At 45.8% G+C, this 27,906-nt stretch overlaps 1 protein-coding gene across 5 annotated transcripts in view; it reads left to right on the top strand.

Annotated features, from left to right (window-relative positions):
• The window catches only part of TRPM6 (transient receptor potential cation channel subfamily M member 6), a 381,140-nt gene that overhangs the window by 150,154 nt on the left and 203,080 nt on the right, over window positions 1–27,906 (top strand). For 4 of the 5 annotated variants that reach the window (XR_012314145.1, XM_073670622.1, XM_073670620.1 and 1 more), the window contains exons 13-14: window positions 10,466–10,519; window positions 27,365–27,505. Coding sequence is in view for 4 of the 5 variants with exons in the window: in XM_073670622.1 (XP_073526723.1) it covers window positions 10,466–10,519; window positions 27,365–27,505 (195 nt within the window). In the remaining variant the exon portion in view is untranslated. Of the gene's footprint in view, window positions 1–1,948; window positions 2,422–10,465; window positions 10,520–27,364; window positions 27,506–27,906 lie in introns of those variants that run through there. The other variant, XM_073670641.1, reaches the window with a different exon arrangement.

The raw sequence follows: 27,906 nt of genomic DNA, 5'->3' as shown, positions 1-27,906 counted from the left end.
GGAGCGTCTGACGAGCGGTGTGTGCCTGTGTGTACTATGCCAGCTAGTCTAATTTATTACGCACTTCCATCCTGCCCTAGTTCTGCCCATTTTGGCAGAGGTAGGAGAAATTAGCGCCAAAAGTCTCAAAATTTTACAATTTTTACAAAATTTTACAGTCTCAAGCTTTGATGAATTGGGCCTGTGAAGAAGCGGCACCAGGTAAGCCCCGCAGAATCCCGCTGTTGCCGCTTCTTACGGTGGATCCACATCCCGCCACCCGCCTGACGTCACACTACGCCACATGGAGCACGTGATACGGATCTACCCTTTGCACGTTCCGTATGCCCTCAAGGATGCGTAAGGTCAGATCGGCACAGTTCTACACCGTCACCTCCTGTCCACATGGGTACAGAGAGACACCAGGGGGTGGGACAAGGTGGTTCACTCAGACGCTGACGTGGCCCCACACTCTCCCACACTCCTGACAGACTGAGAGGTTCTTTCACTACTCCAGTGAAGCAGAGCCTTGTCGGCCTGGATAGAGCTGCCACCAATTCCTATTTGATATAACAGACCTAGAAACCAGCCCGGTAGCGCGTCATTGACCGAACAACAGACATGAGGTTCGTGGTTCAAGATAAAAGACCAGCCCAAGATTAAATTATATATTTAATCGCCATAAGGGCTCACTAAACAATCTACTATATACACAAGGTTATACATATACAGTGGTCAGAGTTACAAATACAAAAGTCTCCACCCCCTGTTCCTTCCTGGCTGAGAGACTCCCAGAACTAACGTGGCCCATATCTTCTTACTGGATAGTCCCAGGGAACCGGTTCTGGTGTCAACGGACCCAGCAGGGCCCCTGCTACGTGTGGGTACCAAACACCGCAGTTGTAGGAGGTTCCAAAAGGCTGGGACATGTATCTCCTCGTCCCTACACGCTACAGTAGGCTAGGATGCAGTCGGGTGTTCGCTATCTTTCCCTGGGCTAGAAAATCCATTTTGTGAAGAGCTGGGACATATAGTTCTTCCACAGTTAGGTATAGAAATATAGTACCTTAACAAAACAGCACATGTTGAGAACAAGAGTGGATCTCAGCAGGGGGCTTGCCTTTCAGCTCACACTGCAGAGGGACACTCACACTGAAGCCCCCCTCCCTTCTCTCTTATAGCTGGGAGTCAGGTTACGCTGTGCTTTGAGACCTGACAACCAGGGAACGTGATTATTCTAGAATATCCTTCACAGGGCCCAAAATGTTTTGCTTGTTCTTCTGATCCCAGATCATCTATCTATGGACCATATCACTTGATGTGGGAGGAGAATGGATTGTTTTCTGAAAGCCATTATCTTTCTTCCCAATAAAATATGATATTTGCAAACAATATATTTACAAGTGAAGGTGAGACATACCCTCCTATAAACACCCCTTGTTTCTATAGAATTTTTTTGTATATACCAAAAAATTGCACTTCAATAGAAAGTTCCTAGAAGAAATCAAAAACTCTTTAACTTCTGAAAAACATCTGTATGTGTTCACATGATAAGTGAGATTCTCTATTGTGACCCTTTGCGGTATTGAGGTCTACAATACGACCACATCAAAGGATAGCCAATATACAGCGATATATTTTGTGTCCCTTATGTATCCAGGCAAGTTATGGATTAGTAGTTGTAGATGGCTTTTTTTCCCTTAGGATCTCACTATATCTTTTTTTTTTCTTTTTATTTCTTGTTTTAATTGGCATGCAGCCCTAGGAGATTCAGACACAGGTCTAAAAAGATAGGGAAGCTATTCTTGGTTGCACCATGATGAAGGAGTAATAAAAAATGAGTAGTGTGTTAGAGTTCACATGACACGTGGGATGGATATCTGTTTGTGTTAATCACATAAAATAAAGAAAGAAATTTTTTTAATGGATTCCTGTTTCTGGATACCTGTTTTCTGATGATCTTATTTAGTTTCAGAAGTCCTGGAAGATTCTGGTCTGGCAGTCACAGTCACCTAACTTGAACCACATAGAAAACCTTTCGATAGAATTGAAGAAGGCGGTTGCAGTATACAAACTTAGTCCATTCCTCATGGGCAGTAACCTCCAGTTCACTAATTTTCCTAAGATTCCTCATGAACATTGCCAGAAGTTGGAGTATGGCTTTGCATCTTGTTTTTAGCAGGCCATAACATCTAAAAGTGCCCTACTAAGTACTAAAGAGGATTGCCATGAAGGGATCAAATAATTCTGAGACTGCAGTATTTTGCCACTGATTAAAATGACACCTTGGGTGAAGAAATCCGTCTTGTGGTTCTTGTGTAACCAGTGTTTGTAGTTTTCAGTTAATGAGATTCTCGTGCTCCGGGGCGGGACTGTAGGCAGGGTCTTATTCTGCTGCTCTAGGCCAGATCAGCAAAAGAAGACCTGTCCACAGGCCGCCCTGAACACAAGCATGTTCCTCATCATCGAGACAGACACAAGCAGACTGTCTCTCTCTATCTGTCTTAGGCTATGTGCGCATGTTCAGGATTTGAAGCAGAAATTTCTGCAGCGTTTCTGCATCTCTTTGGCAGGAAAAACGCTGCGGAAAAAACACGCTTTTTCCCGATTTTTTTTCTTTTATGCGTTTCTGATGCGGTTTTTAATGCGTTTTTTTAAGCTTTTTTGTACTGAAATGCATGTTGTTGGGAGCTAAATAAAGTAATTTGAAAAAAGAAATGTGAGACATTGCTTTAACCCTTGGATTACCGTCAGAACTGGGGTGGGCATATTGGTTAATTTAAGAATGTGTCTGTTGTATTTCAAATAAAGTGTTTGCTCTATGTCTTTGTGTTTATTTAATTTTTTACTTTAGTTTAATTAGGTTTAGTAATGAAAAGGTCTGGTTGATACCTTGTCATCACCAAACAAAAGAGCTAGGTGTCAGCTAATCCCATATACCCAATCTCATTAGGATTTCCATTCATGTAATTTCTGGGGCAGCTGCGAACTGCAATTTTTAGCCTAGGAATGTGCCATTAATAATCTTATAATAATAATCTTTTTACTTATATAGCGCCAACATATTCCACAGTGCTTTACAATTCATAGACACTATGGGCACTGTCCCCATCGGGGCTCACAATCTACATTCCCTAACAGCTTGTCTTTGGAGTGTGGGAGGAATCCAGAGAACCTGGAGGAAACCCACGCAAACATGGAGAGAACATACAATTTGAACCCAGGACCCCAGCGCTGCAAGGTTGCAGTGCTAACCACTGAGCCACTGTGCCGCCCATTAGGTAAACATGGTCCCTGGCTATTATTAACAGCTCGCAGCTGTTTCGTTAGCCGCTACATCCCCACGAACCGCAACAAGCAGCTCTTTGGACGCAGTGTATTTTTTCTGCGTCCAAAACGCGGTGTTCTAATGCCGCACTTTTGTTGTCAGTACATGTGAATCCACTGCATATAATGACACTTCAGTCGGTCAAAATCTGCAGTGGAGACTAGCGTGTCCGCTACAGAAATTGACATGCTGCAGGTGAGTTTGGGTACGTGGCCACGATCAGGAGCCACTGCGGGTTTGACGCTGTGTGTTTCAAAAAAAATAATTTTTTTTATTATTCGCCCAGTCCCCGAATCCCTCGATCTTCTTTAAAAAAAACAAAAAAAAAGCTGATGACCTCACGTGAACTCAGTCCCGGCAACAGCGATGCACACTGCCGGGAGCGAGCACGCTTCTGCCAGTGTGCCGCCAGCCACTGGGTGAACAGAACGCCGGGGGACATTGGAAGAACACTGGGAGGACTGCGGGGGACGTCGGACAGGTGAGAATAGTGTTTTTTTTTTATTTTTTTACTTTTTTTTTTTTACACACAGTGCGGACAGCCCCGACTCGGCTGAGGAGACTACTGCTCCCTTCAGCCCTGCCGCTCTCGCTGTAAATCCGCGCCGCTGGTAAGTTTACGCAGCGCAGGTGAGCTGTGTCCAAAACGCTGCCATTATGGAGCGTGGGCTTATAGCCTTATAGGAACATGATAAATATTTTTCTTCACCTCAGTATACTGCCACTATAAAAATACATTGTTATACACTGCTCAAAAAAATAAAGGGAACACTCAAATAACACATCCTAGATCTGAATGAATGAAATATTCTCATTGAATACTTTGTTCTGTACAAAGTTGAATGTGCTGACAACAAAATCACGCAAAAATCATCAATGGAAATCAAATTTATTAACCAATGGAGGCCTGGATTTGGAGTCACCCCCAAAATTAAAGTGGAAAAACACACAACAGGCTGATCCAACTTTGATGTAATGTCCTTAAAACAAGTCAAAATGAGGCTCAGTATTGTGTGTGGCCTCCACGTGCCTGTATGACCTCCCTACAACGCCTGGGCATGCTCCTGATGAGGTTGCGGATGGTCTCCTGTGGGATCTCCTCCCAGACCTGGACCAAAGCATCTGCCAACTCCTGGACAGTCTGTGGTGCAACGTGACGTTGGTGGATGGAGCGAGACATGATGTCCCAGATGTGCTCAATCGGATTCAGGTCTGGGGAATGGGTGGGCCAGTCCATAGCTTCAATGCCTTCATCTTGCAGGAACTGTTGACACACTCCAGTCATATGAGGTCTGGCATTGTCCTGCATTAGGAGGAACCCAGGACCAACCACACCAGCATATGGTCTCATAAAGGGTCTGAGGATCTCATCTCGGTACCTAATAGCAGTCAGGCTACCTCTGACGAGCACATGGAGGGCTGTGCGGCCCTCCAAAGAAATGCCACCCCACACCATTACTGACCCACTGCCAAACCGGTCATGCTGAAGGATGTTGCAGGCAGCAGATCGCTCTCCACGGCATCTCCAGACTCTGTCACGTCTGTCACATGTGCTCAGTGTGAACCTGCTTTCATCTGTGAAGAGCACAGGGCCCCAGTGGCGACTTTGCCAATCCTGGTGTTCTGTGGCAAATGCCAGCGTCCTGTGCAGTGTTGGGCTGTGAGCACAACCCCTATCTGTGGACGTCGGGCCCTCATACCAACCTCATAGAGTCAGTTTCTAACCGTTTGTGCAGACACATGCACATTTGTGGCCTGCTGGAGGTCATTTTGCAGGGCTCTGGCAGTGCTCCTCCTGGTCCTCCATGCACAAAGGCGGAGGTAGCGGTCCTGCTGCTGGGTTGTTGCCCTCCTACGGCCCCCTCTACGTCTCCTGTTGTACTGGCCTGTCTCCTGGTAGCGCCTCCAGCCTCTGGACACTATGCTGACATACACAGCAAACCTTCTTGCCACAGCTCGCATTGATGTGCCATCCTGGATGAGCTGCACTACCTGAGCATCTTCTGTGGGTGGTAGCATCCGTCTCATGCTACCATGAGTGTGAAAGCACAACCAACATTCAAAAGTGACCAAAACATCAGCCAGAAAGCATTGGTACTGAGATGTGGTCTGTGGTCCCCACCTACAGAACCACTCCTTTATTGAGGGTGTCTTGATAATTGCCAATAATTTCCATCTATTGTCTATTCCATTTGCACAACAGCATGTGAAATTGATTGTCAATCAGTGTTGCTTCCTAAGTGGACAGTTTGATTTCACAGAAGTTTGATTTACTTGGAGTTAAAGTGTTCCCTTTATTTTTTTGAGCAGTGTATATACAATATATTTCTATGGAGATGTATACTCTGCTTCTGGATTCATTGCAATGTAGAGTCAAGATAACCAAAATCTCCTATCTTTATCATTATGGGCTGTAGCCAAGTGGTTAGAGCTCACAGCCTGTGAGCATTGGGAAGCTTGTTGTGATCATGTGATTGTGAGTTTGAGTACCAGCTGAGACCAATGAAAGGAGGTGAATGTATAATTTAATTTATGCACTGAGAAGAGATGATCGGCCCCGTATCCCGAGGAGGAGAAGCTACGGAGCGATAAGAACGTCATAGAGAGAGGTAAGTATAGAAGCCGGGAGAACAGCTGAGCCGTGATGGGACGCTGGACAGTCCCGCCAAAAATGGGACGGGTGGGAGCTATGCCTCAGGTATCATATTAATCAGTGTAACAGCCCCAACCTGCCAATGCCTGTAGTGTACTTAGCAAACTCCAGCTGACAGGTTCCCTTTCAAAGTCTACTTTTGTGTTGAATTAGGAGAAACCACTTGTTATATTAGTTGTGTTCTAATTGTTCTTGTTTGATTTGTTTATTGCAAACAGTAGAAAGTTTATCAATTTTGCTAAAAAATCTGATTTGCAATGGAGGTTGAATAATTTTAATTGCAACTGTATATCCTACAGCAAAGATATGTCCCACTCTAATTCTGCTTCTAATTATCTTGGTCGCATCTCTAACAGCAACCCTCCTCATCTCAAAACAGTATTCTTTTTTCTCTGGAACAGATAGTACCTCCACGGTTTTGCTACTCCGCAATTCCTCACTTATGGTGAACATCCACCAAAAAATTGCATATATCAATTCATCAAAAATACCCAAAATATTGAGACAGTCACATAGCAAAGTTCATAAATTCCTGAGAAGGAAATTGGGGATGGCTTTGCTTCTGGTACTGGGTGGCAATACCAAACCACTGGAACTGTTCCAGGCTGGTTGGAGGTAAGCTGATTTTCCACAGAAAAGTACCAGCAGAAAGCTAAGGTGGCCTCTATCATCATCACGACCTGCAAAGTTTGAGCTATGAACTCTCCTGAAGGAGAAGCCAGGGCCCACTGGAGGAGTCTCCAGATCTCTGGTGGGCCCATCTAACCCTGTCGAGAAGCAGCCCTGGCTAAGAAAAGTCTGTGGGAAGGTTCCCGGACACTCTAGGGATTTTTTTACCGTGGATTGGCTCCAGCAATCTATAAGATTGCAATCTATGATCCCTTCACTGGCAAGATCTCCTTCTCTACTCCCCTCTTATCTCCTCTTCCCACAATCGCATACATGATTTTTCCCGTACATCCCCCCTTCTCTGGAACTCTCTGCCCCAACATTTCTGACTCTCGCCTACTGTTGAAACTTTTAAAAGCTACCTGAAGACCCAACTCTTCCGACAAGCGTACAACCTGCAGTAACCCTCGCTCCACCATACCGCTGCACGACCAGCTCTATCATCACCTACTCTATCCTCACCCATCCCTTGTAAACTGTGAGCCCTCGCGGGCAGGGTCCTCTCCTCTCCTGTAGCAGTCATTGTCACATTTTTGTTCAACATTATTGTAATTGTTTTTGCGATGTATACCCCTTAATCACATGTAAAGCACCATGGAATAAATGGCGCTAAAGTAATAATAATAATGTGGTCCAGACCAGGCTTGGACAGGCTCACGGGAGAACAGGAGAATCCTCCGGTAGGCCTCCACCCTCTTATATGAGCAGTACTTAGCACAATAAACTTGAATCATTATGTACAGACAGAGGAAGCATCTTATTCATTTAACAATCTGCCCGTTCATTGTTATATAAATTTGTGATTTGAGGATAATGTCACATTTGCATGTATCTGAAAAGTGGGGTCCTGGAGTTGATTACTGGTGGGCCCTTGGCACCTCAGTTCGACACTGGTCCGGGTTCACGGCTACTGAGACTGGACCATGTGGAAGACAGGGAGGTGGTGGTGGCAAACTGACTGGAAGCATTATCTCATTATCTGCTATCCCACCAACAACCTTTTCACACTGCTCTGCCTTCAAGAGTGGTGTTCCACGGCCCCCTAGAAATTGGGACAGGAAGGTAGTTCGACATGATGTGGGTGTTTGTTGTGCTCCCTCAGCAGGCACAGTTTCATCTTGACCACGGCTTCGGCCTCTGCATGCACCATCACCATTACGTCTACTTCCCCGTCTCTTGCCCATTTTAAATGGAGTTTAATATTTGTCACGTTGCCACATACAGTGGTGGCCAAAAGTATTGGCACCCCTGCAATTCTGTCAGATAATACTCAGTTTCTTCCTGAAAATGATTGCAATCACAAATTCTTTGGTATTATTATCTTCATTTAATTTGTCTTCAATGAAAAAACACAAAAAGAATTGTCCTAAAGCCAAATTGGATATAATTCCACACCAAACCTAAAAAAGGGGGTGGACAAAAGTATTGGCACTGTTTGAAAAATCATGTGATGCTTCTCTAATTCGTGTAATTAACAGCACCTGTAACTTACCTGTGGCACCTAACAGGTGTTGGCAATAACTAAATCACACTTGCAGCCAGTTAACATGGATTAAAGTTGACTCAACCTCTGTCCTGTGTCCTTGTGTGTACCACATTGAGCATGGAGAAAAGAAAGAAGACCAAAGAACTGTCTGAGAACTTGAGAAACCAAATTGTGAGGAAGCATGAGCAATCTCAAGGCTACAAGTCCATCTCCAAAGACCTGAATGTTCCTGTGTCTTCCGTGCGCAGTGTCATCAAGAAGTTTAAAGCCCATGGCACTGTGGCTAGCCTCCCTAGATGTGGACGGAAAAGAAAAATTGCCGAGAGATTTCAACGCAAGATTGTGCGGATGGTGGATAAAGAACCTCGACTAACATCCAAACAAGTTCAAGCTGCCCTGCAGTCCGAGGGTACAACAGTGTCAACCCGTACTATCTGTCGGCGTCTGAATGAAAAGGGACTGCATGGTAGGATACCCAGGAAGACCCCACTTCTTACCCCGAGACATAAAAAAGCCAGGCTGGAGTTTGCCAAAACTTACCTGAGAAAGCCTAAAACGTTTTGGAAGAATGTTCTCTGGTCAGATGAGACAAAAGTAGAGCTTTTTGGGAAAAAGCATCAACATAGAGTGTACAGGGAAAAAAAGAGGCATTCAAAGAAAAGAACAAGGTCCCTACAGTCAAACATGGCGGAGGTTCCCTGATGTTTTGGGGTTGCTTTGCTGCCTCTGGCACTGGACTGCTTGACCGTGTGCATGGCATTATGAAGTCTGAAGACTACCAACAAATTTTGCAGCATAATGTAGGGCCCAGTGTGAGAAAGCTGGGTCTCCCTCAGAGGTCATGGGTCTTCCAGCAGGACAATGACCCAAAACACACTTCCAGAAGCACTATAAAATGGTTTGAGAGAAAGCACTGGAGACTTCTAAGGTGGCCAGCAATGAGTCCAGACCTGAATCCCATAGAACACCTGTGGAGAGATCTCAAAATGGCAATTTGGAGAAGGCACCCTTCAAATATCAGGGACCTGGAGCAGTTTGCCAAAGAAGAATGGTCTACAATTCCAGCAGAGCATTGTAAGAAACTCATTGATGGTTACCGGAAGTGGTTGTTCGCAGTTATTTTGACTAAAGGTTGTGCAACCAAGTATTAGGCTGAGGGTGCCAATACTTTTGTCTGGCCCATTTTTGGAGTTTTGTGTGAAATGATCAATGATTTGATTTTTGCTTCATTCTCTTTTGTGTTTTTTCCTTGCAAGCAAATTAAATGAAGATAATAATACCAAAGAATTTGTGATTGCAATCATTTTCAGGAAGAAACTGAGTATTATCTGACAAAATTGCAGGGGTGCCAATACTTTTGGCCACCACTGTATGTCAGTATTATTACAGCAGTAATATGGGATCACGTCTTATGAACACGGTTTAAGGCAGTCCTGGGAGTCAGATGCTTCCAGGGGTCTTCCCCATGCTGTTCCCATGTCTTTTCAGCACTGTATGGATGTGTCTGATGATGTGTCACACACCACATGGCTAGATAAGGTAGTAAAATGTTGAAATTACATTTACCGGTGAATGTATTTTTCACCGTTGAAAGCAATGCAAAAGTGCAAAAATGCATCAAAAACGCTACGTGTGAATATAGCCCAAGGTGTGGAGGAGCATTTTTGTTTTTGGTTACTTATTTTGCCTTATATACAAGTCATTACCCTGGAAAGGATGTTCCTTAACATTTTTCCCAGGAAAACCCATTTTGGTTTCGTTTTTGTATGTTTTATTGTGAGTCCGTAAAAGTGGCGTAATACTCTGACAACTTTGTTGACAGCAGTGACCTGGGAGTCAGAGATGCTTCTAGGGGTCTTCCCCATGCTGTTCCCATGTCATTTGAGCACTGTTCCAATCGATTTGGGCAATTTTTAGGCCGTCTGCAGATCGCGGGGGGGCTGCAGGAAAAATGTACGAGTTTCCCATAGACTTACATTCGGCTCATTACTCGTACCGGGCACTCGAGCATTCCAATTTGCTCAACCCGAGTACCCGAGCATTTTAGTGCTCGCTCATCACTTCTTATTACGTTATGTTTGGTGTATTTTCCAGCCCCCCATACATATACTGAACTTATCCATAGGACTGAATGTACCCACGATATGTAAATACTTGGACGACACCACTTGGAATACTTTTTTTTTAATTATTGTTTGGAAAAGTGTAATCTGCTGTGCTCTCCAATATATCTCTCCTGATGCATGTTTTTTTTTTTAAAGAGATGTCTTGCAGCTAAAATCAAGGTGTAAAACATAGCCTTTCACCATGTTTTGAGAATACAGTACATTCTTTCTTTTGTATCTTATAGAAACAAGGACCTACAAATTTGCTCCTACACCAACTGGTTGGGGATGTAAAACAGGTGAGATTCAAGAAATATTATTATTATTCTCAAGTTTTTTCCCGAGGTGCTCATAGCTCTGCAGCCTCCTTACAGTCTCCTTACTTCCTGATTTCTTGGGGGTGGGCACTCCTCCTTGAGTAATGGCTCTGATCAGGAGGTCCATCCTGCTCCAACATATTAACAATCTTTCAGTGTTTGTTCTAAGGCTACACTGTCTATACCATATTCACATACCCTGTGTGCAGAATTATTAGGCAAGTTGTATTTTAGAGGATTATTTTTATTATTGATCAACAACTATGTTCTCAATCAACCCAAAAGACTCATAAATATCCAAGCTTAATATTTTTGGAAGCTGGAGTGGGTTTTTTTTAGATTTGGCTATCTTAGGAGGATATCTGTTTGTGCAGGTAACTATTACTGTGCAGAATTATTAGGCAACTTAATAAAAACCAAATATAATCCCATCTCACTTGTTTATTTTCACCAGGTAAACCAATATCAGTGCACAAAATTTATAAATACACATTTCTGACATGCAAAAACAAAAGCCCAAAAAATTTGTGATCAATATAGCCACCTTTCTTTATGATGACACTCAACAGCCTTCCATCCATAGATTCTGTCAGTTGCTTGATCTGTTTTCGATAAACATTGCGTGCCGCAGCCACCACAGCCTCTCAGACACTGTTCCGAGAGATGTACTGTTTTCCCTCCCTGTAGAGCTCACATTCTATGATGGACCACAGGTTCTCTATGGGGTTCAGATCAGGTGAACCTTGAGCCATGTCATTATTTTTTCTTCTTTTAGACCTTTACTGGCCAGCCACGCTGTGGAGTAGTTGGATGCATGTGATGGAGCATTGTCCTGGATGAAACTCATGTTTTTCTTGAACGATACCGACTTCTTCCTGTACCACTGCTTGAAGAAGTTGTCTTCCAGAAACTGGCAGTAGGTCTGGGAGTTGAGCTTCACTCCATCCTCAACCCGAAAAGGTCCCACAAGTTCATCTTTGATGATACCAGCCCATACCAGTACCCCACCTCCACCTTGCTGCCGTCTGAGTCGGAGTGGAGCTCTCTGCCCTTTACTGATCCAGCCTCTGGCCATCCATCTGGCCCATCAAGAGTCACTCTCATTTCATCAGTCCATAAAAGCTTTGAAAAATCAGTCTTAAGATATTTCTTGGCCCATTCTTGACATTTTATCTTATGTTTCTTGTTCAAAGGTGGTCGTTTTTCAGCCTTCCTTACCTTGGCCATGTCCCTGAGTATCGCACACCTTGTGCTTTTTGATACTCCAGTAACGTTGCACCTCTGAAATATGGCAAAACTGGTGACAAATGGCATCTTGGCAGCTTCACGCTTGATTTTCCTCAATTCATGGGCAGTTATTTTTCACATTTTTTGGCCAACACGCTTCTTGCGACCCTCTTGGCTATTTGCCATGAAACACTTGATTGTTCGGTGATCACGCTTCAAAAGTTTGGAAATTTCAAGACTGCTGCATCCCTCTGCAAGACATCTCACAATTTTGGACTTTTCAGAGCCCGTCAAATCTCTCTTCTGACCCATTTTGCCAAAGGAAAGGAAGTTGCCTAATAATTAAGCACACCTTATATAGGGTGTTGATGTCATTAGTCAACACCCCTCCTCATTACAGAGATACACATCACCAGATTTACTTAATTGGTAGTTGGCTCTCAAGCCTATGCAGCTGGGAGTAGGACAACATGTATAAAAAGTATCATGTGATCAAAATACTCATTTGCCTAATAATTCTGCACACAGTGTATACATATACTGTATATATATATGTATATATATATATACAGTGCCTACAAGTAGTATTCAACCCCCTGCAGATTTAGCTGGTTTGATAAGATGCAAATAAGTTAGAGCCTTCAAACTGCAAACGAGAGTAGGTTTTATGAACAGAAGCATAAATCTTACAAACCAAAAAGTTATGTTGCTCAGTTGAATTTTATTAAATTTTAAACATAAAAGTGTGGGTCAATTATTATACAACCCCTATGTTTAATATTTTGTGGAATAAACCTTGTTTGCAATTACAGCTAATAATCGTCTTTTATAAGACCTGATCAGGCTGGCACAGGTCTGTGGAGTTATCTTGGCCCACTCCTCCATGCAGATCTTCTCCAAGTTATCTAGGTTCTTTGGGTGTCTCATGTGGACTTTATTCTTGAGCTCCTTCCACAAGTTTTCAATTGGGTTAAGGTCAGGAGACTGACTAGGCCACTCCAACACCTTGACTTTTTCCCTATTGAACCAGGCCTTGGTTTTCTTGGCTGTGTGCTTTGGGTCGTTGTCTTGTTGGAAGATGAAATTACGACCCATCTTAAGATCCTTGATGGAGGAGCGGAGGTTCTTGGCCAAAATCTCCAGGTAGGCCGTGCTATCCATCTTCCCATGGATGCGGACCAGATGGCCAGGCCCCTTGGCAGAGAAACAGCCCCACAGCATGATGCTGCCACCACCATGCTTGACTGTAGGGATGGTATTCTTGGGGTCGTATGCAGTGCCATCCAGTCTCCAAACGTCACGTGTGTGGTTGGCACCAAAGATCTCGATCTTGGTCTCATCAGACCATAGAACCTTGAACCAGTCTGTCTCAGAGTCCTCCAAGTGATCATGAGCAAACTGTAGACGAGCCTTGACATGACGCTTTGAAAGTAAAGGTACCTTACGGGCTCGTCTGGAACGGAGACCATTGCGATGGAGTATGTTACTTATGGTATTGACTGAAACCAATGTCCCCACTGCCATGAGATCTTCCCGGAGCTCCTTCCTTGTTGTCCTTGGGTTAGCCTTGACTCTTCGGACAAGCCTGGCCTCGGCACGGGAGGACACTTTCAAAGGCTGTCCAGGCCGTGGAAGGCTAACAGTAGTTCCATAAGCCTTCCACTTACGGATGATGCTCCCAACAGTGGAGACAGGTAGGCCCAACTCCTTGGAAAGGGTTTTGTACCCCTTGCCAGCCTTGTGACCCTCCACGATCTTGTCTCTGATGGCCTTGGAATGCTCCTTTGTCTTTCCCATGTTGACCATGTCTGAGTGCTGTTCACAAGTTTGGGGAGGGTCTTAAATAGTCAGAAAAGGCTGGCAAAAGAGATCTTTAAGCTCATTATTCTTGGTGCCTGAACTACTTCTTAATACTTTAGGGGGACCAAACAGAATTCTTGTGGTTTGAGGGGTTGAATAATAAATGACACTCTGAATTAACTTTTTACGTTTTAAAAAAAAAACAAAAAAAAAAACAAAAACAAAATTTGCTGCAGTGCATTTCCCACTTCCAGGCTGATCTACAGTACAAATGTCACAATGCCAAGTTAATTCCGCATTTGTCAAACAGCTAAATCTGCAGGGGGTTGAATACTACTTGTAGGCACTGTATATATATACTGTACACCTAAGCATCCTCATTGTCTCTGGTAGACACCCCAAACAGTATTAGCCAAATCTTATTAATGGACTAACATACATAACATACATATATGCATCCCCCAATTTGGACACTGCAATAAGTATGAAGAAAGTTGACACTTATCATATACAGTAAGTTGTCCCTGTCCCAACGCGTTTCCCCCTGTGTTCTCAGGGTTCATCAGGGGACTGATGGGAGACATCAATCTCTCTCCATGTGGCCAAGTAGATGCCCCAACTCGTCGGCCTAAATCATCCCAAAGATGCTCAACCCCAAACCCAATTGGTTTAAATCAGGTGATTGGCTTGGCCATTGCAACAGGCGAACATTTTTCTTTCCTAACCAATTTTTTACTAAATTGGATGTGTGCTAAGGATCATTGTCTTGCTGGAATTTCCATCCCCTGCCTACTTTGGTTTTACAATGTGACAGCATTACATTCTCCAGTATATCCTTGTAAATGGTAGCATTCATATATCTATCAATTCTATGCAGAGGGCCAATGGCAGATGCAGAAAAGCTGCCCCAAACCATGACATTGCCACCACCATGTTTCATTGTAGGTGTTTGGTACCTTACATCATTACATTTTCCATTTGGGCAGTATACTGTATATAGTGCTTGCCATCACTACCAAACAGATTGAACTTGGATTCATCCGACCACAACACCTTAGACCAATCTGTCTCTTACCATTGGCTATGTTCTCTGGCAAACTCAAGTCGGACCTTCCGGTTCTTTGCAGAGTTGAAAGGCTTCTTGACTGGAACTCGTGCATTGAAACCTACTGCTCTTAGCCGTCGCACCACAGTTTGGTGACTCACTTTGACCCCATATTCTTCGTTCATTTCGTGTGAAATCTGTACAGCACTTTTATGGACATTAGATACTGACTTTTTCTTAATAATGTGATCAACTCTGGAGGAAGTTTTCCGTGGTCGTCCACTTCTAGGTTTGTCAACTGTTCCATAACCTTCTTTTTCTTTCTTTAATATATGTGACACTTGATTCTGAGAACAGTTGAATTCTATAGCTACCTTTTTTTGGCTTTTGCCTGACTTCACGCTCAGAATAATAAGCTTCCTGAATTCTTGACATCTGGAGATAAATTTGGCTTTGTCTTTGCCATATTTTAACCTAAAAACACACACATAAAAAAAAAATTTAGGCAAAATTCAACTACCCATGACAAAATATGCAAAATATTTGGCCCAGCAAATGTTGAAAACTAACACATAAAGGAATAAAACAATGTCAAACACAATTTTTGTCCTTGTAGCTAACAAATATTTGTTTCCGGTTTACTAAAATCACCAGAGAGAAGTAATCACACTTTAAAAAAAAATGCAATATAAATAATAAAAGCTAAGTTTATGGCTTGTGTGAGGCAGTGACCGGGATCGTATACGAGGGACGTTATATATCCCCCAGAATGTGTACAGAGACCTATTAAAATCCATTGGAGTGCATTGCAGTCTCACCCACAGCTGCGGCTGCAATGCAGGAATGAAGGTGAGCAATGACCTGGTCAGACTACCTGGCTAAGGCAGATTAAGTAAAACCCGGCAAGGCCTTCATTTCTTGGAGGAGGTCACAGGAGGCAGTGGGGCGGCCTCCTCCCTCCAACCCGGGTTTTCCAGTGGCTGTTGCCACAGGCCCTTTAAAACTCCTGCACTAACTATTAGTAGTGTTCTTTGTTGCAACCTGCTGGGAGCATAGCAGGAAACCTCAGCAGTATTGAGGGAGTCTGAACCACTGCCTGGGAAGGCTCTGCACCTGTCAGGCTCTGAGCGGCCCGGTGTGGCCGTTGTCCCCGGCAACCATTGTGTATGGACTTTCTGGTAACCCGGCTGCGAACCGGATGACTTTCTGTTAACCCGTGAGTTGCTGAAATAAAAGCTGTTTATGTTGGACTTGCTTGGGTCACTGCCTCAGTTACTGCATGGTGTGAACACCGCCGCCTTACAGCTTGGTGGAGAATGCGGGCATAGTGACTGAGGCATACCCCACCGGCTGCTGCATGACCACAATTCAGCCTGCCACCTTTCAGTTCCACCCCATGGGCAAAATGGAGGAGCTGTTTAAGCAGCTGGTACTCACCCAGCAGCAGCAGATGCAGTCTCCAACGGCAACAGCAGGAGCAGCACCAGGATCTCCAACGGCAGCAGCAAAAAACATATGAACTGATGATGCAACAGATTGCTGCCCTGCGGGAGACGCCGACGGCATCAGCCCCGGAACGTCGAGACGCCCGGGACAAGGTTCGCTCAGCGTTGAGGAAGATGGGACCGGAGGACAACGTGGAAGCCTTCCTTACCATCTACGAACGCACAGCAGAGCGGGAAAACCTGCTAACCGACCAGTGGGCGGAAGTGGTGGCTCCGTTTTTGGTTGGCGATGCCCAGAAGGCCTGTTTCGACCTCAGTCGGGAGGACGCCCGGGACTACCAGAGGCTCAAAGGTGAGATCCTTGCCCGGCTGGGGGTCAATACATACGTGAGGGCTCAGCGTGTGTTTTCGTGGGCCTATGTGGAGACCTGACCTGCCCGGTCTCAGGCTTATGACCTCCTGCAGCTGGTAAAGAGGTGGCTCCAACCTGAGACTTTGTCTCCAGCCCAGATGGTGGAGAGGGTGGTGGTTGACCGGCTGGTGAGGACTCTGCCAGCCGCTATCCAACGTTGGGTGGGGCAAGGGGACCCCGGCACCCTCGACCAGGTGGTCAGTTTGGTCGAGCGCTACTCAGCCACTCAGGACTTCATTTGAGACTCTGCCCCCTCTCGGCTGTCATGCCGATCCCTGCCAACCCAGGAATCGGGAAAGGGGTCGCGTCCCTCTGCTGGGGACAGTCAGCACCGTACCCGTGCTGAAGGGGAACCCCGGAGTGAGAGTGGCAGGAGACGGGTTCCCTTCCAAACTGTCATAAGACCTAACAGTACCACCACTCTTAGGTGCTGGCGGTGTCAGCGGCCGGGACATGTGATTGCTAATTGCCCCCTGACTACGGAACCCATGGACTGTGGATATAGCCGCCGGGTCTCAATGTATGCCCAGACCGTCTGCACGGCGAGCGCCGACTCCCGGGACAGTGAACTCCAACTATGCCAGGTACTGGTTAATGGGTACCCCACGGAGGCCCTCCTGGACTCAGGGAGCCTTGTGACTTTGGTACATGGGTCGTTGGTGGCAGGAGACAACCCCGGGGAACGGCCCATTGGGGTTGTGTGTATCCATAGGGACCTCCGAGAGTACCCAACTGAGGAGGTAGTCCTGTCCACTCCGTGTGGAGAAATAAAACATGTGGTAGGGGTGGTAAAAACTCTTCCCTATAGGACTGTGTTGGGAAGAGACTTGCCCCTGTTCTGGACTCTGTGGAAAAACAAAATCCACTCTCCCCCGGTAAAATGTATTACAGGCATTGTACCCGACGAACCGGAGTCAGGGGAACCTGCCGTAGGGGTGCCCAACCTAGGGACAGAGTGTGACCCCGATAGGTTTCCCTTAGAGGTGCTGGCAGGAGAGGTCGAGGAGATCCCATCGATCCCTGAGCTGGAAGTGTCCCGGGCCACGTTTGGGACGGCTCAGCTACAGGATCCCACCCTGGCTCAGGCGCGGGAAAGGGTGTTAGAGGTAAATGGCGTAGCTCAACAGCCCGGTGCCGATACTGTATTTCCACGCATGGTAATCAACAGTGAGTTGCTCTATAGGATAGATAAGATCAGGGACGAGGTTGTGGATCAGTGAGTGGCACCTCAGTCGTACCGTCGGGCGATTCTCGAGATGGCACACTCACACCTGCTGGGTGGACACTTAGGGGTAAAAAAGACGCTAGAATGTATCTTGCAGCAGTTCTTTTGGCCTGGGGTTTACACGGAGGTCAAAAGGTACTGCGAATCCTGCCCCGAATGTCAGTTGACCACACCCACTGCAAGTTTCCGTAGCCCATTGGTACCCCTGCCGGTGATAGAGGTACCTTTTGAACGGATTGCAATGGACTTGGTTGGACCCATTGTAAAATCCGCCCGTGGACACCAACATATACTGGTAGTCGTCGACTATGCCACTCGGTACCCGGAAGCTATACCACTACGCCACACCTCGGCAAAACTGATTGCACGGGAGCTGTTTGCCATGTTCTGTCGCCTTGGACTACCCAAGGAGATCCTGATGGATCAGGGGACCCCCTTTATGTCCAAAGTGACAAAGGAACTATGCAAATTGCTAAAAATGAAACAATTGCGCACCTCGGTGTACCACCCTCAAACCGGCGGGCTAGTAGAACGGTTCAATAAAACCCTCAAGTCCATGTTAAAAAAGGTGGTTTCTAAGGATGGAAGGGATTGGGACATGTTGTTACCCTCTTTGATGTTCGCCGTCCGTGAGGTACCCCAGGCTTCCACAGGGTTCTCTCCCTTTGAGTTATTGTACGGCAGACACCCTAGGGTCTGTTGGACGTAGCCAAAGAGACATGGGAACAAGAGCCAACTCCGCATAGGAGTATAATTAAACACGTGGCTAGTATGCACGACCGGATCGCGGCGGTCATGCCCATCGTGAAAGAGCATCTGGTAGATGCCCAGGCAGCTCAGAGGCGCACATATAATAAAAGAGCCAGAGTCAGAACTTTAAACAAGGGTGATCGGGTGTTAGTACTGGTACCCACAGCCGAGAGTAAGTTCATGGCCAAGTGGCAAGGACCATATGAGGTTCGAGAAAAAGTGGGGGAGGTAAATTACCGGGTGTATCAGCCCGGAAGGGGGAAACCTGAGCAGCTTTACCATATAAACCTGCTAAAGCCTTGGAAAGATCGAGAGTGTTTAGTTACAGACGTCACCCCGGGCATATCACCAGAGAATTCTCCACCTTCAGCCAGGGAAGCATCTGAGGGGGAGGTCAGGATAAGTGATGCCCTCACTAAACAGCAGCGACGGGAGGCTCGCTCGCTGGTGCAGCACAATATCGACGTGTTCTCAGAGCTACCAGGTAGGACTACGGTTATCCAAAATGACATTGTCACCGAACCTGGGGTACGGGTACGAATAAGACAGTACCGGGTACCCGAGGCACGGAGGCAAAACATCACGGCTGAGGTAAAACAAATGCTTCAATTAGGCGTCATAGAGGAATCACGGAGTGAGTGGGCTAGCCCCATCGTACTGATTCCAAAACCAGACGGATCATTACGCTTCTGTAACGATTTCTGGAAATTGAATGAAGTGTCAAAGTTCGACCTTTATCCAATGCCCCGGGTGGACGAGCTGATTGAGAGACTGGGGCAGGCCCAGTACTTTACCACGCTCGATCTCACCAGGGGTTACTGGCAGGTACCTCTCGCAGATTCGGCGAAGGAAAAGACCGCCTTCATAACTCCAAAGGGTCTATACCACTATGTGGTCTTACCTTTTGGGTTACATGGGGCCCCGGCTACATTTCAGAGGTTGATGGACATAGTGCTCAAGCTTCATCAGGAGTACGCGTCCGCGTATCTAGATTATATTATCATCTTTAGCACCAACTGGCATACGCACCTATCACAGGTACAAGCGGTGCTGGATTCTCTCAGAGCCGCAGGGTTAACGGCAAACCCAAAAAAATGTGCGATAGGGCTAGAGGAAGCCCGATATTTGGGGTATGTGATAGGCCGAGGAGCTATCAAGCCCCAAATCAATAAAGTTGAGGCTATAAAAAACTGGCCTAAACCGTCAAGTACAAAACAGGTGAGGGCGTTCCTTGGCATCCTTGGGTATTACCGCCAGTTTATACCTAATTTTGCTGGGCGAACGGCGGCCCTGACCGATCTCTTGAAGGGAAAAAAATCGGTAATGGTTCGGTGGAACCCTCAGGCAGAAGAAGCTTTTCAGTCCATGAAGTTGGCCCTGTGTGGACAGCCGGTCCTCATCAGCCCCAACTTCAATGAAACCTTCATTGTACAGACGAATGCCTCGGAGGTAGGCCTAGGGGTGGTATTGTCACAAAAAGTGAATGGTGAAGAGCACCCGGTCACCTACTTGAGTAGAAAACTTGTCCCGGCAGAGAAAAACTATAGCATGGTAGAGAAAGAGTGTTTGGCTATTAAGTGGGCCTTAGAATCACTACGTTATTATTCACTCGGGCGTCAGTTCTGCTTGGTGACGGACCACTCACCCTTGGTATGGATGAGGAATGCCAAGGAGGGGAATGCGCGAGTCACCAGGTGGTTCCTGTCACTGCAAAATTTCAGTTTCTCTGTAGAACATCGCCCTGGGAAGTTGCAAGCAAACGCGGATGCCCTGTCCCGGGCACCCTGTATGGTGGCAAATGTTCAACCCCACAAGTTTGAACAGAGGGGGGGGGGATATGTGAGGCTGTGACCGGGATCGTATACGAGGGACGTTATATATCCCCCAGAATGTGTACAGAGACCTATTAAAATCCATTGGAGTGCATTGCTGTCACACACACAGCTGCGGCTGCAATGCAGGAATGAAAGTGAGCAATGACCTGGTCAGACTACCTGGCTAAGGCAGATTAAGTAAAACCCGGCAAGGCCTTCATTTCTTGGAGGAGGTCACAGGAGGCAGTGGGGCGGCCTCCTCCCTCCAACCCGGGTTTTCCAGTGGCTGTTGCCACAGGTCCTTTAAAACTCCTGCACTAACTATTAGTGGTGTTCTTTGTTGCAACCTGCTGGGAGCATAGCAGGGGAGCTCAGCAGGATTGAGGGAGGCTGAACCACTACCTTGGAAGGCTCTGCTCCTGTCAGGCTCTGAGCGGCCCGGTGTGGCCGTTGTCCCCGGCAACCATTGTGTATGGACTTTCTGGTAACCCGGCTGCGAACCGGATGACTTTCTGTTAACCCGTGAGTTGCTGAAATAAAAGCTGTTTATGTTGGACTTGCTTGGGTCACTGCCTCAGTTACTGCACGGTGTGAACACCGCCGCCCTACACTTGATAGAGAGGGATTTCTATGGAGTTCTCCCCAATTTGTTAATATATATACAGTATATATATATATATATATATATATATATATATATATATATATATATATATATATATACACTGCTCAAAAAAATAAAGGGAACACTTAAACAACAGAATATAACTCCAAGTGAATCAAACTTCTGTGAAATCAAACTGTCCACTTAGGAAGCAACACTGATTGACAATCAGTTTCACATGCTGTTGTACAAATGGAATAGACAATAGATGGAAATTATTGGCAATTATCAAGACACCCTCAATAAAGGAGTGGTTCTGCAGGTGGGGACCACAGACCACATCTCAGTACCAATGCTTTCTGGCTGATGTTTTGATCACTTTTGAATGTTGGTTGTGCTTTCACACTCGTGGTAGCATGAGACGGACTCTACAACCCACAGAATTTGCTCAGGTAGTGCAGCTCATCCAGGATGGCACATCAATGCAAGCTGTGGCAAGAAGGTTTGCTGTGTCTGTCAGCGTAGTGTCCAGAGGCTGGAGGCGCTACCAGGAGACAGGCCAGTACACCAGGAGACGTGGAGGGGGCCATAGGAGGGAAACATCCCAGCAGCAGGACCGCTACCTCCGCCTTTGAGCAAGGAGGAACAGGAGGAGTACTGCCAGAGCCCTGCAAAATGACCTCCAGCAGGCCACAAATGTGCATGTGTCTGCACAAACGGTTAGAAACCAACTCCATGAGGGTGGTATGAGGGACCGACGTCCACAGATGGGGGTTGTGCAACATCCTTCAGCATGACCGGTTTGGCAGTGGGTCAGTAATGGTGTGGGGTGGCATTTCTTTGGAGGGCCGCACAGCCCTCCATGTGCATGCCAGAGGTAGCCTGACTGCCGTTAGGTACCCAGATGAGATCCTCAGACCCCTTGTGAGACCATATGCTGGTGCGGTTGGCCCTGGGTTCCTCCTAATGCAGGACAATGCCGGACCTCATGCGGCTGGAGTGTGTCAGCAGTTGCTGCTTACGCATTGAAGCTATGGACTGGCCTTCCCGTTCCCCAGACCTGAATCCAATTGAGCACATCTGGGACATCATGTCTCGCTCCATCCACCAACGTCACGTTGCACCACAGACTGTCCGGGAGTTGGCGGATGCTTTAGTCCAGGTCTGGGAGGAGATCCCACAGGAGACCATCCGCAACCTCATCAGGAGCATGCCCAGGCGTTGTAGGGAGGTCATACAGGCATGTGGATGCCACACACAATACTGAGCCTCATTTTGACTTGTTTTAAGGACATTACATCGAAGTTGGATCAGCCTGTAGTTTGTTTTTCCACTTTAATTTTGGGGGTGACTCCAAATCCAGGCCTCCATTGGTTAATAAATTTGATTTCCATTGATGATTTTTGTGTGATTTTGTTGTCAGCACATTCAACTTTGTACAGAACAAAGTATTCAATAATATTTCATTCATTCAAATCTAGGATGTGTTATTTAAGTGTTCCCTTTATTTTTTTGAGCAGTGCATATATATATATATATATATATATATATATATATATATATACAGTGCCTACAAGTAGTATTCAACCCCCTGCAGATTTAGCTGGTTTGATAAGATGCAAATAAGTTAGAGCCTTCAAACTGCAAACGAGAGTAGGTTTTATGAACAGAAGCATAAAACTTACAAACCAAAAAGTTATGTTGCTCAGTTGAATTTTATTAAATTTTAAACATAAAAGTGTGGGTCAATTATTATACAACCCCTATGTTTAATATTTTGTGGAATAACTCTTGTTTGCAATTACAGCTAATAATCGTCTTTTATAAGACCTGATCAGGCCGGCACAGGTCTGTGGAGTTATCTTGGCCCACTCCTCCATGCAGATCTTCTCCAAGTTATCTAGGTTCTTTGGGTGTCTCATGTGGACTTTATTCTTGAGCTCCTTCCACAAGTTTTCAATTGGGTTAAGGTCAGGAGACTGACTAGGCCACTCCAACACCTTGACTTTTTCCCTCTTGAACCAGGCCTTGGTTTTCTTGGCTGTGTGTTTTGGGTCGTTGTCTTGTTGGAAGATGAAATTACGACCCATCTTAAGATCCTTGATGGAGGAGTGGAGGTTCTTGGCCAAAATCTTCAGGTAGGCCGTGCTATCCATCTTCCCATGGATGCGGACCAGATGGCCAGGCCCCTTGGCAGAGAAACAGCCCCACAGCATGATGCTGCCACCACCATGCTTGACTGTAGGGATGGTATTCTTGGGGTCGTATGCAGTGCCATCCAGTCTCCAAACGTCACGTGTGTGGTTGGCACCAAAGATCTCGATCTTGGTCTCATCAGACCATAGAACCTTGAACCAGTCTGTCTCAGAGTCCTCCAAGTGATCATGAGCAAACTGTAGACGAGCCTTGACATGACGCTTTGAAAGTAAAGGTACCATACAGGCTCGTCTGGAACGGAGACTATTGCGGTGGAGTACGTTACTTATGGTATTGACTGAAACCAATGTCCCCACTGCCATGAGATCTTCCCGGAGCTCCTTCCTTGTTGTCCTTGGGTTAGCCTTGACTCTTCGGACAAGCCTGGCCTCGGCACGGGAGGACACTTTCAAAGGCTGTCCAGGCCGTGGAAGGCTAACAGTAGTTCCATAAGCCTTCCACTTACGGATGATGCTCCCAACAGTGGAGACAGGTAGGCCCAACTCCTTGGAAAGGGTTTTGTACCCCTTGCCAGCCTTGTGACCCTCCACGATCTTGTCTCTGATGGCCTTGGAATGCTCCTTTGTCTTTCCCATGTTGACCATGTCTGAGTGCTGATCACAAGTTTGGGGAGGGTCTTAAATAGTCAGAAAAGGCTGGCAAAAGAGATCTTTAATCCACACATGTGAAGCTCATTATTCTTGGTGCCTGAACTACTTCTTAATACTTTAGGGGGACCAAACAGAATTCTTGTGGTTTGAGGGGTTGAATAATAAATGACACTCTGAATTAACTTTTAACGTTTTTTTTAAAAAAAAAAAAATAAAAAATTTGCTGCAGTGCATTTCCCACTTCCAGGCTGATCTACAGTACAAATGTCACAATGCCAAGTTAATTCCGCATGTGTCAACCAGCTAAATCTGCAGGGGGTTGAATACTACTTGTACGCACTGTATATATGCACAATATATTCCTCCTAGGCCATTATTTGTCCTCTTTTTGGTTTGGCATCTGAGTCTGTTTCCATCTAGTTTTAGCGGGGCATGGCCGGTCTCTGCATGATTTTAACTCTGCTGTGTCCTGCAGAGATTAGTTTCCCCCACCTATACTGTGCAAGCAGTCTCCATATTAGGCAACTCCTCCTACCACTCTTGGCCTGAACGTTGGTTTCTAGTCAGTTTGCCTGCTAGCATCCACTTTGTGCTTGTGTGTTTTGTTTCTCCTGTTGTTGAGCCGGCTAGTATATCCGTCTTGTCTGACCTCTCCGCTCCTGACCACGACTATGCATCCTGATCCTGTGCTGCCTACTCCGGCCTCTAACCGTCTGACCTTGTCTCTGTCTTCTCCAACCTGTACCCCATACTCGCCCCTCTGACGTCCCTGGTGAGCTGCTGCATGCCTGGGGACTTGCCTGGAGTGGAACCTGGTGTCTACCAGCAACCCAGCCTATCCTCACCACGAGAGGCTCTAGTGAAGACCCAAGTCACTTTGATTTGGGGAGAGAGGTTTCTCTCCACAGCAGCCCATTTAGACTCCAGATCCATTGCCAACCTCATCCATTCCGACCTGGTTTGTCAGCTTCAGCTTCTTATGCAGCAACTGGTTCGTCCCCTAGTTGTTGCCTCCATTAATGGACAACCCCTGGTGGTGCCTATTTGTCATGTCACATTGTCTGTTACCGTGCAAATTGGTACCCAGCAGAAATATCTTTTTATGTGCTCCCTAGCTCTGTAAACTCTGTTTTTCTGGGTCTTCCATGTTTCCATCTCCATACGCTGGTTATTGACTGGTCCACTGGTCAGGTGCTATAATGGGGATCGTCGTGTTCTAGCAACTGCCTTGCCAAGGTTGTGCCCAAGTCCACTCCTTCAATGTCTTCGGTCCTGCCTTCGCTAACTGAGACTCATTTTGTCCTGATACCTGCTTGCATCTGTTTATGTGGAGGAATCTCAGCACATCTGTAACCCAGCTAAGGTTGATGAAGCAGCTCTTGTTCTTGTGAGGGATGTCCCTCCAGATAAGACCTCGTCTCTAACTAGGAGTTTTGTAATCCTGTCCTGGAGACATGAATCTAAGCCAGCCAAGGATGTCCGGTGAGTCCTCTGCAAAAAAGCCTGCTGAAGATGTCTACATCCCTACCATTCCTGAGACGTTTCCTTGGTGGTCTGGCCAAAAAAGGGAGGGGCATAAGGGGGGTACTGTGACAGTGCTAATGCACCTCCGCAGCACCGCCCTACCCACTGCGGTCACCACGTGGCTTCTCCTCCTTGTCTCTGTCTTCGCCCTCCAGTACCTCATACTCACAACTCTGAACCCACCAGTCAGCTGTTGCAGTCCCGGGGACTGCCCTGTAGTGGTACTTGGTGTCTTCTGGCAGCACAGTCTATCCTCACCACCAGAGTCTCTAGTGAAGACCCGGTAGACACCTAGTCACTCAGGGTAAGCCTGACCCATGGCGCTGTTTGTCCACATCCACCAGTATTACATTCGCCCTCCAGCATTACATCCATTCCTTGGAAAACCTGGCCTGTTGCACCAGAAAGCTTTTCCAGTTTATTTAGGCAGAAGTGGTAAGACCTGGCCTTTTTAGCTTGATGGTCCTCTGATGGTCCTCCATTGATGTGATAGTCCTTTGTAATTCTGGCCCACTGACTAGATAATCAAATTGGTACCATTGGTGCTAATATAGGGTAACTGTTGTAGACACTCAATGTTGAAGCTTATTCATCTGAAAATATTTTTTCTGTTCTGTTTACTAGTGACTATTTCTGTGTTTTACAAATATTAAATGGTTTGACCACTACTTTTTTATTGATGCCCTATCCTTATGCTACACGCACGCCGCTAGGTTCAGATATGGCGAGACCGGTTTCATGAATTCATTGGAATCCTGGGGGAACCGTTACTCAGGTCGACCATATGCTGCAGCTTCTCTCAGGCACACGATAGATTCAGTTGCTGACCAGACACATCTGACAAGAGTCTTTTTCAACAGTTTAACAGTGGAATTTAATCTGAAGCACGGGCAGTGCAATTCAGCGATATTACATCAACAATTACAGTACAATCTCACAGTCTCATAAAGCAAGCACAGTAAGGTCAGTGTCTTCAGTAGCATAATTCAGCACAGATTAGATATCTTAGCAGCACACTTCTCTGCATAAACAGCAGGCTTTTCCTTCACAAGGACTCACTAGTGCACAGCATTCTTTATCCTGCATGGAGATGGAGGGAGGGGGGTGTTTGATGAGGGAGATGATCCCTGTGACACAATTCCTTTCAGTCCTTATCTTCCTGCCCGATAATACTTTACACTGTTAGTTCAGGGAGTTTATCTGGCCTGTGTTTAGTTTCTCTCCTGATCTGAATCCTGTTTAATTGCCTTATGTCAGATCCAGATAAAACACTACCTTTCTCTTCAGCTCCTGCCAGAACAGTAAACAACTTCCCCATAATCCCCCTGGGGCTCTGCTAAAACACTCCCTGTCTCCTTTGACTGTGTTAACCTCTCTAGTTGCTGGATGCTTCTGAAGCACAACACTTCCTGTCTCTTGTGACTGTGTTAACTCTTATAGTTGCTGGATGCTTTTGAATCAACAGCACTACTTCTGCATGTCACACTTAGGATGGGCCCTTTTTTGATCAGTGGGGGTGCGACACCTGGCAACCCCCCACACCAGCTGTTACTGGCGTGGACCACGGCTCTAAGTACTCGGACGCTGTCGGAACACAGCAGCTCCGTCATTTCTATAGTGGTTGGGAACTGCTGATCCACCCCATATTCAAGTGAATAGGGGGTGGATCTATAGTACCTGGCCGTGGCCACAGTAGTTTTTACAGAGCTGCTGTGTTCCCGCAGCATCTGAGAACTTCTGCCCATCTCCGATTACAGCTGTTTGGTAGGGGTGCTGGGTTTCGCACCTCCACTGATCAGATATTGAGGGTCTAGCCTAAGAATAGGCAATCAATAAAAAAGTAGTGGCCAGACTCTTTAAATAAAAGTTGTGTTTTAAAGGTCTACCTATGTTTGAGTTTACTTTGAGCATAGCAGTCTGACTATTCGACTGCAAGAGATTCTAAAAGTCATATTTTTTTTAGGTTTTTATTATTAGATGTGAATTTTTAGATGCTACAATAAATATGTGGAAGGTCAGTAAATAAACATGAAAATGTAGAAATGATCAGGAAATTGTATAAGGTAAAGTTCTAATAATAAAATTAAAGGTAAGGATAGGCTCTACACCACACAAAATGTTTATGTGTTATATTGTTTCATTCTATTTAATCAGCAGAACTTTTATGTACGCAGACTAACCTCTACCCGGATTACAAAATTACCTTAATTGATGTGGGATTAGTAATTGAATATTTGATTGGAGGAGTTTATAGAAGCAGCTACACAAGAAAGAGTTTCCGTGCCTTATACAACAGTCTCTACAGAAAGCAAAAGGTAAGTATTCATTTTTTGTTTTTTTGGAGTGCAGGTGGGAGTGGGGGGGTTCTAAAAATTAAAAAGACGCGTTAAATCAGCACTGCAGTATTTTTTTGTGCTATATTGTTCAGCATAGAGTATGACTTATGTTGTCTCATCACACAGCATTTTCTTTGTTCTGAATCCTGTCTATAGACAGCAGAAATAAATCAGTGACATTAAAATACTATTCCCTAAGGCTATAATCACACTGTATTTCTACAGTGAGTTCGGAGGGGTTTGTCTGAATTTCTCTAAGGGCTCCCTCAAACCACCATATACATAGGACGAGTGCTATCTAATTTTTCATCAGATACCACTTGGATCAATGTTATTCACTGACAGAATCTTGTTTCACTTTGAAATCAGACATCACTCAC

The sequence above is a fragment of the Phyllobates terribilis genome, unplaced genomic scaffold (genome assembly GCF_046119375.1).
Source record: "Phyllobates terribilis strain yellow unplaced genomic scaffold, ASM4611937v1 Scaffold_1__5_contigs__length_1240528914, whole genome shotgun sequence".
Taxonomy (NCBI): domain Eukaryota; kingdom Metazoa; phylum Chordata; class Amphibia; order Anura; family Dendrobatidae; genus Phyllobates; species Phyllobates terribilis.
The sequence above is the reverse complement of the archived record's forward strand: the minus strand, read 5'-3'. Positions and strand labels throughout refer to the sequence as shown.